This window comes from Periplaneta americana, chromosome 11 (assembly GCF_040183065.1).
Source record: "Periplaneta americana isolate PAMFEO1 chromosome 11, P.americana_PAMFEO1_priV1, whole genome shotgun sequence".
Lineage (NCBI taxonomy): Eukaryota > Metazoa > Arthropoda > Insecta > Blattodea > Blattidae > Periplaneta > Periplaneta americana.
Window position 1 is genome coordinate 70,962,190 of NC_091127.1, and position 13,297 is coordinate 70,975,486.

Sequence of the window (13,297 nt, forward strand, 5' to 3'; positions counted from 1 at the left end):
AGTCTGTCATAAGGTACATAACCTCTTTAAAATTACAGTGAGACCTCTCATTTACGGACATTGAAGGGACGTAACAATCTGTCCGCATCTGGGAGGTGTCCTTTATTGGGAGGGAGGCTCCCCAATCTAACAGTAAATTTATAATAATGTGACTTTTATTTCAACACAACAATGTTACTTTTATTCACAACCATAATGGCCTTCTATTTCTGAATTTAAACACTCCCGTCAACAATGGGTATTTCACTCCACACAGCAACACAGTATTCGTTATTGCACTCCACAGACGACAATGACAATTCACTTGGATTATTGAGAACAACAATGTACTGCTAATCTCAACTAATGTTCACAAAGCACTATTTACAAAACAAACTGTCAGTTCTCAGTTCACAGTTCGTTTGCCTTGGCTAGTTTTTCTAGCTCATTCACTCAAGTTCACAGTATATCGAACCCAAGACTTCCAGAGACAGTCCACTCCACTCGAACTCAAGACTTCTGGATACGCCGCACTCGCCTGGTCGCTCACTGCTGCTGGTCTCGAAGGCTGCTTCACAAAAACTGACTGGCTTGCTGTCCAAACTAAAACTGGCTGTCCGGCTCACTCACATCTTTTATTTATTACCAAACCATAGTTCTAGAATGTACTGCATCAAGTGTCTTCCACCTGTTCCTCACGGCTTCTGTTTGTGGATGATTCTCGGTCTCCCCATCACTCGGACTCAAGACATTCCCCTTACGTAGGTCGCAGTCGGTTTTCTCCCCCTCTCCCTTCGCCACTGGCCACGCCACAGTGCCCACCGACTTGCGTCTTTCCCCTCTGCGCCGCCTGTCTTCTCACGTGCCCTCCCTTTTGTGGGACGCGTGATTGACTCCCGAGGCAGCGAGAACTTTCCAGTGCTGTTGCCACAATATGCATTATGTGTCCCTTCACGCTTTAAATGAAATGTATTACTGTAATTTAATTCTAAATATAGTATACTACAGTAAATTCTTTGCAACTTTAAACTACAGTAGATAAGACTGAAAAAAGGAAAATACAGTACTGTGCCATGCAATTTTATTGTAGGTCTACGATTATGCAGTACTGTAATTTACAGTTTTCAACTTAACCTTTACATTCAGGTGCCATGTCTCTCGAAACAATACAACTGATTGAAGTGAAGAGAATAATCCTACTAACTCTATCATGTGTCGAATACAATTTCACGATCGCAGAAGTCTTGGACCCATCAGACAGGTTAAATTTGATGATTTTGTTTATCCACCCATTTCCAGCTAACAAGGGGTAGCTAGCTGGGCTAGTGGTAGCCTACGAGACCCTTATTGTCTTTCTTCATGTTAAGGAATTTTTGTGCAGTTCTCAAAACTAAATTTTCTATTTTTGTAACACATTATGTCTTGAAATCAAAGTTCTGTCCGCAGTCAGGAGGTAAAGCAAGCTTTAGGACTGTGAAACAGCTGTCTGCGCCCGTGTCTATGAGTGTGTCCATAAACGAGAGTTAAATTTATCATTATTTCTATATTATTTCAGCTGGGACATAAAAATCTGTCCATATATGAGGAGTGTCCGACCTTGGGGGTGTGTGTAAGGAGATGTTTCACTGTATAACACTTTTAACTTTTCAACTTAGAAGGTTTTAAGTTTTAAACAAGTGTTAATGTGAACAAGAAACAATGCAATTTTTAGTACCGTAAAATGGGGTAACTTTGTACCATTTTCTAGTTAAATTGTTTTCAGTCTGTATGTAGTCTTTAAATGTCTAATTTTGAGATGGGCATTTATTTTGTAAGTTCTAAGGGCATGCAGGAATGTATTTAGCCAGTCATATCTTCGAAAATAAATGTCTATTGAAATTTATAATCTGACAAAAATTGGTGCAAAGTTACCCATAGTTGGGGGTTACTTTGCACTGCCAGAGTTTTAAGAGGAGTGGTGCAAAGTTTGCCACTGCTGGTGTTACATTGCACCATACACGTATTAAAAAATGAAATATACTGTATCAGGAAAGAAAAAATGGAAACACAGATTCAAAAACTGCTATAAATAGTAACACAGACAAAACTTTTTTTTTAAAAAACTACACAAAATTTCAATGTAAGTGGTCATATTCTTCTAAAATGTTGTTTTAAAAATGTTGTCAGTTCTTTCGAATGACAAGTCGAGATAACAGCACGTGAATAACTGTAAAAAATTACACGTATTATTTTGTGTCAAGTTCTGGAATGGAATATAAGCAAGCCCTTTCTTGATACTTTCTTGGGTGGATTTAGTCTCCCAATTACATCCTCCCTGTCATATTCCATAATGACTATCCTTCTCAGCATTTTCCTTTGGCATAATTGCAGATTGTTACAAAGTTTGGCAGTGAGAGACCATGTATGACTTTAATATGTAATAAAAAGGAAAACAAATTCAAGTAATTCAGCTGTAATACAAAGTGTGAATTATAGTAAGCGTTTTTAAACTTCATTGAAGGTCCTCAAATCAAAATAATGCAATTGAAAATCTCGTTTGTGTTATGGTGCAAAGTAACCCCAATTTAGCCTCAAATTCACCTTGATTAGAAAATTATTCTGTAACACATTTGCCGACAAAACAGCTGCACAAAAGAAACTACAAAGTCTAAATGCATGAATAAGGTACAGAAACACGTATAACTTATCTTGAGATTGTGCACACCATCTGTGATGAAAGATAATTAATTTCATCTATATTTCAACGTTCTGTTGTTGAGGTATAGAAATACCATAAACAAATTCTGTGACCACAAACAGTGGAAAAATACTGAACACATATACCATCTATTGGTGGAAGTGATAAACAGATAAATTTGGTTCACATAAACACCTCTAGACCTATATAAAAAGTTTTTCATAGATGGTGCAAAGTTACCCCTGCAGGTGAAAAGTTATCCCATGTTACGGTATATCAATTTTTTCTTTTTTTAGTTTTCGTAACAGACATGTTGTTACAGCAGTAAAAGTATTGGCAAACTCTTCATTAGCATGGTACTAGCCATTGGTATAGCTCAGACAGCATGTTTGTCTGTTGTTCCAGAGTTTCGTTTAGGTGTGGGTTCGATTCTCACTTGTGCGAACACCAGGAAATTCATGACGAATCCTTGACTTCATCCCGCTATCATCAATTCCATTGACTCTAAATAATATAATAGTTGAAGCTTTGTTAAGTAATAATCGAGTGAAAAGAAAAGAACAATTCTAGTTCTTTGCCTGCTGTCTGTTGAAATAGACAGTTTATTGTTAATTAGGTGACTGTCTCGAATGTCAGGGATTCTAATTTTCTTCATTTGTACTATTCTAAACTCTGTCATCCGTATTACCCTTGTGTAAAGTGACCAACAGAGTAGGCAATGATGGAACCTGTTTGTAATATGTTGGAAATGTCAAATTCCAGGATACAGTGGATTACCCAAAAGCTTAATTCTGATAATAGAATAAACATTTAAAAGTGATTACCTGTTCGCATTTTATGATGCCAACTGTTGAAGCTGCAGTTATGTCAAGCTTATTTCTCAATCACTTGACCATAACGAGATACCATAAAAACTGTGTATTTCCTTTATTAAAACACATTGGACAACACAAATAATACACTAATTTTAGGTCGAATATTCACTGGACTTCGTAATGTGGCAATAATGATGGCCCAGGCTGTGGCAATGCGGCAGATTTTAACTTCTCCCCCCCCCCCCCAGCCAAAAGTGCCATAGTTCTCGTGTTGCCAGTTACAAGGGATTTTATTGTAAATGAAACTGCAACTAATAATTAATAACAATATTTTATTTCAGGGTGAACTGCTATGACGCAGTTGTACCACAGGCTCCATTTGGTGGATACAAACAATCTGGATTTGGCAGAGAATTGTAAGTGTGTCATTGTGACAGAATATCTATATTACTTTCATCACAGTCTCCAATTAGAGAATGTTACTATAATGCTCATATTTCTACGTGTAATGTCCATATCCGACTTACTCTAATAGAAAGAAATGAAGGATTTTGTGGAGTGGAAATTCGACTTGCCATGGAAATGCTTATGGCTGGTATTACACTATAAAATATATATTATGTCAAAGGTCTTTTATAATACAAAATATTACAAAATATTTACAGTACAGCTGTAAGTTTATATCACACTTCAAAGTATGTTAATATCTATTTTATTACAAAATAATTATGAAAAAACTTAATAATATAAAATGATTTTACAGTTAGCTACATATGAAAGTCAAGCAAACTATATTATACTTAAAAATATGTCAGTATCTATTTTATTACAGCATGCTTATAACAAAACTTAATAATATAATAGTACATTATGTAACGAGCCTATAATAGTAGTAATTAAGACGCGAGTATGTTTATGAAACGAGCGCAAGCGAGTTTCATAATTTTCATACGAGCGTCTTAATTACCATTATAGTCAAGTTTCATACGACTTTTTATGCTCGACCATATTTCTAATTTGAAATTATTCATAAGTGTTCATGTTATTCTTATCTGACTGAGGAGCGGAACTGACCTTGTGCAATACCTCGTAAATTGTGAGATGTGCGCAGACGCGAAAGTATTGATTTTTTCCGAGAAACAAATGCCGACATTGACCTTGATATAATCTAGAGAGTAAAATAAACATTAATCTTGATATAACCTTGAAATTGAATTAGACATTGAAAATTCGAGATGACAAATTGAATTTATTTGAATATTATTTACAATTAACGCTAATTATTATAGTAACAGAACTGACTTTATTTCAAATATAGGTGATTTATTGTTGTCTTTCGTTTGCATATCCGAGAATAATCGATACTTGCGCTTTCATATTGCTACAATGGTATTTTCTGATTGGTGGAACACCTGAACTTTAATGAGGTCCATTAAAGGGCTGCTACCAGGTGTATAATTACTACATTTCGGCATGGTCGAGCATAAAATGATTTTACAGTTAGCTACATATGAAAGCCATGGGAACCACATACAGGCAAATTACTTTAAAAAAGTCGTCAAATCGGATAATTAAAAAATATCAGGCATACAATAATAATATTTTTTAATAATAATATTTATTTATTTGTCAGAAACCAGTGTACAAGGCCTGGATATGACATCGTCAGGTTTAATATACACACCCACACATACATTCACACATGCACAAATAAATATAGACAAATAAACAAATAATTATAAGCAAATAAACATACATAGGCAAATAAACAAACACTGAGAAATAACAGAGTATGATGTAGGTTAACACATTTGTATAAGGACAACAGGAATAATTAAGATACAAAGAGAAAAATTAAAATATAAAGAAAGGGTTACATTTCTAAAATACAATATTTGTATCACACTCCATGAATTCATTCACTGAATAGAAAGGTCTGTTTGTATAAGGACAACAGGAATAATTAAGATACAAAGAGAAAAATTAAAATATAAAGAAAGGGTTACATTTCTAAAATACAATATTTGTATCACACTCCATGAATTCATTCACTGAATAGAAAGGTCTGTTTGTATAAGGACAACAGGAATAATTAAGATACAAAGAGAAAAATTAAAATATAAAGAAAGGGTTACATTTCTAAAATACAATATTTGTATCACACTCCATGAATTCATTCATTGAATAGAAAGGTCTGTTCACTTACGTAGTTATGAAAAGGAGGACATTTTTTAAATTTTTTTTTAAATCTGCCTGGACCCCGGACAAAGACCTAAAAATGAGGACATGTCCGGACAAAAGAGGACATCTGGTCACCCTACTAGTGAGCAGATTATAAACATAGAAATTAGAACTTCTCTAAGCTACCTAGCAATAGTAGGAGTATATGCATTAGATGGAGGTTACAAGGAAGAAAACAACGAATTTTATGAAAGATTAAAGATTACTGATATATTTGAAGTCTGTTTTTATCCTCTTTTCCATTTATCCCAAAGATGAGCCTATAGGCTATATACCTAGTTCCTGCTGAGCAATGAACAAAATCCTACTTCTGGCGTAAAATTTTACAACTAGTAATATTGAAAGAAATAAAAGGAAAATGAGCAAGCAATGGGAAATGCACTCAGCTAATATACCTTACAAACAGTGGAGTTCTATTGTACGTATTTCTTGTTATTGTCTGATTTCAGAGGAGAGGATTCCTTGAAAGAATACCTTGAGGTAAAGACAGTGACCATCAAGATGCCTTACAAGATATAAACTCTACTGGGGAAGTGATCATCTCTTCAACCTATGATCATTATATTTTCTTTGTACAATGTCTGACTTGCATAGTTTTGAAATAAAAAAGGTCTATTGCATATTTATCTTATATTTATTCAACAGAGGAAAGAATGAAATGTTCAAAATCCTATTCAAAACAAATAAGAAAGGTAAAGTATTGATAGCATTAAAATATCTGTTAAGTGCTTTTCATACTTTGTTTCATTTCATTTTGATATATAGTAAAACCTGTCGTAAACAATCCGCATCATTCTTTTTAAAAATATTAAGACAGATGGCGACTAAATTAATATGAAGAAATTTTAAATAGGATATGGAAGGTCTTTATATTTTATCGTGTTATTAAATGTATTGTAACGATTATTCGAATGTTTCTTCTTTTCATTTGTCGTCATGGTCATTGTTGTCGTCGTGATGTATATATTGAGTTTTATTATTTAGGTTGAATGTTTAAATTTTTTATAATCTTACATTGCTAACTTTTTCTCTGAGTGTGTATCCAGAAACGTACTTTAGGAATTTCATTTTTATTGTTTCCACCATTCTCTTATGAAATCTGTTCAGATGCTTATATTATAAAATATACAATAAGAATGGTATCTTTTTCTACATTATTTCTCGAGGTTTGAAGACACCTAAACTGCTTTGGAATTTGTGCGATTTTTTTTAATAAAACTTTTGTCATATCCATATGATGTGTCCTGTCCTGAATAATTGAAGTTATGAAACAATCTAATATTAAATATAAATGTTTAATTTTGAAAACCATAACTATAGAGTACAGAACATTCCAACACATTTATTTGTGACTAAACATTTTAGTACTGTATATAATTCATATTCTATGCTCGACCATGTCGAAATGTAGTAATTATACACCTGGTAGTAGCATTCATTAAAGTTCAGGTGTTCAGCCAATGACAAATCACCTTTGTACCATTATAAAACTGCAAGTATCGATTATTCTCGGATATGCAATCGAAAGACAATTAGCAAAAAGTCACGGAGGCTGGAAATCCAATACTGTCGCAGAAGGTTATGTTCTGTTACTATAATAATTATCATTAATTGCAAATAATATTCAAATAAATTCAATTTGTCATCTCGTTTTTCAATTCTAAATCAATTTCCAGGTTATATCAAGACTAATGTTCATCTTATTCTCTACATTATATCAAGGTCAATGACATTCGGCCTCAGAAAAAATCAATACTTTTGCGTCTGCGCACATTTTACAACTCAGGTTAGTTCGCTACTCACATAACCATAACATGACCTACTTTTGAATAATTTCAAGTTAGAAATATGGTCGAGCATAAAAAGTCGTATGAAACTTGCCAATAATGGTAATTAAGACGCTCATATGAAAATTATGAAACTTGCTTGCGCTCGTTTCATAAACAAACATACTTGCGTCTTAATTACTACCATTATAGGCTCGTTGCATAATGTACTATTAAACTGCACATATGTTTTTATTTACTTTTCAGCTGATGATTATTTATTGAAGTGTACACTTTACAAACAAAATGTACGAGGCACTTTGTTTCTTGGATTATGCCACTTCATTCACTGTCACAGGAAAAATTACAAATTTGTTAGTAGGTAAAGAACATTCCTTCATGTACAATTGTAGGGCAAAGTTTCAAGACGTAGCACTATAAATCAAATGATAAGCAATGACCTAACCCCGTCCAATTAAGTAGAATTTCTGGAAAATAATTCTGATGGTCTGTAATTTGGAGATTTCATTTATGACAAGTTATCAAAACAGTTGGTCCCATATAATTGATTTACTGCATGTAGAGGATGAATACAGGCAACATTTTTCATTCAGGCCTACCAGTATGTTCTCAACATCCTGCGCCGTGGCTTAAGGCATTCTGTGTAGGACTCACATTACAGAATGTGTGCTGGTTAGGGCCCTCGTGGGGGAAGAAATTTTTTCATGAAAGTTTGGCCAGTATATGGAACTGGCGCACACCCAGCATCATGATGCACTTGGGGAGCTATGGTAGTGGGCAAAATCCAATTACGAAAGCCAGCTGTAATGGCTGGGGCGATCATCCTGCTAACCACATGATATCTCCATTCTGGTTGGATGATCGTTCACCTCTGCTTCGGCATGTGGGTGTGAGGTCAACAGCCGGCAGGTTGGTCTAAGTACTTAAAGGGCTGTAGCGCCATGGATTATTATTATTATTATTATTATTATTATTATTATTATTATTATTACTATTACTAGAACCTGGATGTTTAGGCATTTATAAAGTTAAAATAGGCAGGCAAAAACGTCAATAAAAACGTAAAATAAAGGCACAATAATCTTTGAAAAAGGCATTATAGATTTTAAAAAGGCATAATATATTTTAGCAATAAATTTAAATTATATCAACATAACTCGCATATTATTTACTTAGTAGGTGACACATGTTCACTTATAAAATACTTTTTTTCCATGATTAACTGTTTTTCACAAAACTTGCATAACAAAACCATTCCATTGGTTGAAAACACATGGGCACCAAATTCACTAACATAAGCATGAAGTTTACTTTTCAGTGGTTTACTGGATTTAGGCATTCTAGCTAACCGTTCTTATACCTTCTGTCAGCTGACAATAACTGACTGTTCCTCACTCACATTTCTTTCTCCTACCATAATAAACACGTGTAGCACAAAATTGTAACAATAAGATTTGAAAATATGAAAGCAAACAACTGGAAATGCTACTTGACAACTTCTATGAGAACGAGCTTAATATTTAAAATTATAAAGCTGATTGTCGGTATCGTGAAGACATGACAATATTATATTTGTAACTGTGGATTGTCGATCATTATTCATATTACACCAATAGTACTAAAGCACGATTATTAGCAGATTAAGCACCGAAATAAATTATTACTTTTATTTACTATTGTTAGTAAAGTTAGTCATTGTTTCAAATATTTAAATTTCATACACATTACATTGCAAATAAACAAGAAATATTGCTTAAAAAAAAAAAAAAAGAAAGAAAAAAAAGAAAGAAAAAAAGAAGCATTTATTAGTAAGAAACACCTTAAAGAGGCAAAATAGGCAAAATAAAAATTGACCCTATCACTTAGATTTACCCCAAATCACATTTATATCTTTGCAAATAATGATTATTTTACTTCCACCCAGTAAAAAAGGCATTTTGCCAAACATCCGGGCTCTAATTATTACTATGCTCTCAACTCTTTAGTAACAAATGACAGTTCACACTTGTGGAGTAACGGTTAGCGCATCTGGCCACGAATCTCGCTTGGAACAAGTTACCTGGTTGTGGTTTTTTCCGGGATTTTTCCCTCAACTCAATATGAACAAATGCTGAGTAACTTTCGGTGCTGGACCCCGGATTCGAACCCCACGATTGTTAAAGTTTAGCCTTAATCATTGTTTATCTTTAGTTAGTCCGAAGACTGGTTGGAACCTCATAAGTGACACAAATAAGGCACCACTCATGAGGCAACCGAGCCAGGAGATAATAGAGTAGGGGTGACCAGTTCCTCTCCTCTATTGCGTACATCGCTGATTAGTAACATACGTAGTTCAATAATCAGACTTGTGATGTTTGTAACAATTCTTTGACAATGTTAAGTGAGATGTAACTGCCTGATAAGAAGCCTATCCTGAATTACTGTGAATAGTACCAGTATGTAATTACTGTTATTATGGATATAAGAATGTTGTGTAAAAGAGATATTATCTTATGAAGTTACAGAAAATCAAAGAGTTTCGACGAAGTGAGATGACAATATCACTACCGTATTCTAGGAATATGTAAGTTACTTATTACAAGAAGTACCGGTACCGTACTATTAATACAGCGAAAATTATTGTAAAATTAGATTGCAAAGAATATTAAGGAACAATGCTTCACGCAGTTTAAAATATGATGGATCAATTTGCATACAGGAGATTGTAGGAACACATTTCTTCTTTATTAATGTTCTGCAAATGTTTTTATTAACGCTAAATAAATTTGCTCCTGTTGATAATGCATTAATAGTAAAGATCTATTCTGAGAGATGGCTCTGAGTGCATACATATCCTGCCATCTCGTGGCAAGTTTAGGTATTATTTGAAGATTTATTCTTCAATTTTTTTTTGTGCGAAATTTTGAGCGCCGCGGCAGTGAAAATGGGCGGTGCTGGCTCAGTGCACGTTTTGCCGCAGCAGATAACAGACGTGAGTGATGTGGTTGTGAAAGTGGAACACAATATGATATCGTGTGCTTGTCGTCAGTGATGGAATTTGGTTTTTACTAAGCGAATGTTACTAAGGACATGTCGACCTACCAATATACGAAATGTGCGTGCTTTTGGGAGTACCTGGTTCCCTTCACCAGATTTTGGGGAGTATTCACATCAGTTAGTAAGTACTCAAATAATACCATGCTTTGCATGTCATGAATAATAAAATAAATATAACTTTCAACTGTAATTATCTTGTGATAATGGTACACGTGTTTATCTTTTTATTATGAAAATGTTTATCAAACTTTTCTCTCAATGGCAAGTTTATAACAGCTGTCATATCTCATGTATGAAGGCAGAATTGTCAGCATCAATCTTAAAATAAAAATAAGTTGGAATTTATTTAACCTGTATGCGTCACATTATGACAGTCAAATGGGTAGGTACGCCGATATGCCATGCCGCTATATTACGTTCTAATTTTTATGGTCTGACTTCTTTTGTTTATTTTTATTGCTTTCATGTTTCATTTTTTCAGTAACACTTTTTGTATTTTTAATCCTATTAAAAATAAACATTGATTGCGTAAAGGAAGTTTCGTTGTTAGTGTTATATTATGGAATTCGGTGTATCCACAGTTTGTTCCGGTTTATATCCATTCATAAATTTCTTCTATTGAGTGTTGAAAAATTGCTATGCATCCTGGTTTGGCGGAAATTTGTTCGATACAATTTTTATTCGGTCGTTATATAATTGTTGTATGTAGGACATGTGTAGATAAGTTGTTTATAGTAAGTGTAGGTACTGTATTAATGACTATAGCTGGAATGCGAATTGTTACAAACACAAAATTATGTAACCATGTTACACGTGCAATTATTATATCTGAAATAAAATTTGAAAATGTATGCATGTGAGGTATTAAAGAATTAATGTATTTCATGGTAAAAAAATCTGCCCTATTCTATTTTAACATCAATTACTTTCTTAAATGTTTTGTAAACAATGTTCATTCTTTACAATATAATGCTACCATTGCCGTATCATGAGTAAAAAAATGAAAGCGTGTATAGGCTTACAATGAATTTCCTGTCCAGAAAACAAATTAACTCCATTTAAAACGGTCGAACTTTTAGTTTGCGTTTGATGTCAGATTAATTTTGATTTTGTTTACGGAAACACACAAGGCGCGTATCCTTGAACATTATCATGGATTTTATACCAGCACACACAATACATACCAATACTGTAGGCACGCACGTACGTTCAACTTTTTTTTTACGAGTGTAAGGTATTGTGAGTTTGGGCGCAGAATTATGATTTAAAATATCGTATTTTAGTACAGGTAGTTAATATAATCGGTTATCTTACACGGAACTGTTCGCGTTTAATTAAAATAGCACGAGTGCTGCTGAATGCTGTAAAGCAAAATTCATAAAATTTGTAACATACAGTACAATAGAAAGGTTACTAAGCACTGAACTCTAAACAAAACTGAAAGTTTTCGTTCACGATGCAGCTTCAATTAGACTTATATTATCATGAAAGTTGCGCTTCTCGTTCACACATACGTTCCTAAGCCAATAATGTCACGGGATTTGTAATTTTTTTAGTTTTGCAGCTTGAAAAATGATACTGCTACAGAAAAAGTTGCATTTCATGTTTATATACAACACTCCATTTATGTGGAGCAACTTAGTCTGTAGTTCTTGGTCAGCTGTTGAGTGTCCGCTACAAACGCTCCACGAGCTACAGTAAATAAATTTAATACGAATATTGAGGAACGATTTCGAATAGGCTATCCGTTTGGAAAAGTAACACCGTTAATACAAAAGAAAGACTCGTTAAAGGAAAAGGTCATATAATAAACAGAATGTCTTATAGTAATGCATCAATGTAATGTCATTATGTGGAGTTATTGTAATTATATAAAATTATTTTTGTTTATGACGAAGCTGAATTACGTAGGAGGACCAATAGTCGCCGATAAATCTGTTTTCTGCTATATCAAAGTGCTCTATTTTACATAATTGCCCGAAGTATGGGAGGTTATTTATGAAAACTTGTAAAAGACTAAAGTTAATGCGGTTTTATTTGGGACTCGTACTGTACATATTAGATGTCGGAGAACACCCATTTGGTATTATAGACTATTTGTCTCGCATACTGTTTTTGTGGACTTCATTTCATTTCTTTCTTTGCGAATCTTACTTTAACTTCGGTATTTTTTGTTTTATATGTTCTGGTGACTTAGTAATCTTAAGTTCAATTTCGTTAATACTATTTTCTCGGTTTTATTTAGTGTCGTATTCCACTTATTTATCTTTCCATAAACAATATTATAATAATTTACAATTTTTTATTATATGTTCTGTATGACCATTAACTCTAGGCCAGTGGTCATCAACTGATCTGCACTGTGAATCTCCCTAGCTCGCTCGCTTGCCCCGAACAACCGAGTGTGTGATAGGGGCAAAGGTTCGTGCAGTGGCGGTGTCCACTTTTTAATGAGCAAGACATTGGACATGATTTGAATAAATTAACATTAACTTTATTATTGCATTAGAAAAAAAAATATATATATATATATATAAAACATGTGCAAACAGATTTAGACATTAAATAGCGGCAGCACAATTGTTATAAATTACTGGCAAAATTTCAGTTATCGGGCTGGGTAGCGTAGTCGGTATAGCGCTGGCCTTCTGTGCTCGAGGTTGCGGTTCGATCCTGGCTCAGATCAATGGCATTTAAGTGTGCTGAAATGCGACAGGCTCATGTTAGTAGATTTATTGTCATGTAAAAGAACTCCCTCGGGA

The 13,297-nt window shown here is 33.8% G+C and overlaps 1 protein-coding gene across 1 annotated transcript in view; it reads left to right on the forward strand.

Moving 5' to 3' along the window:
- LOC138709088 (aldehyde dehydrogenase 1A1-like) overlaps nt 1–6,332 on the forward strand; it is a 115,637-nt gene extending 109,305 nt beyond the window's left edge. Inside the window, exons 12-13 of the mRNA XM_069839600.1 lie at nt 3,813–3,887; nt 6,162–6,332. Coding sequence (XP_069695701.1) covers nt 3,813–3,887; nt 6,162–6,231 — 145 coding nt within the window. The 3' untranslated portion in view covers nt 6,232–6,332. The remainder of the gene's footprint in view (nt 1–3,812; nt 3,888–6,161) is intronic.
- The last annotated feature ends 6,965 nt before the right edge of the window (nt 6,333–13,297 follow it).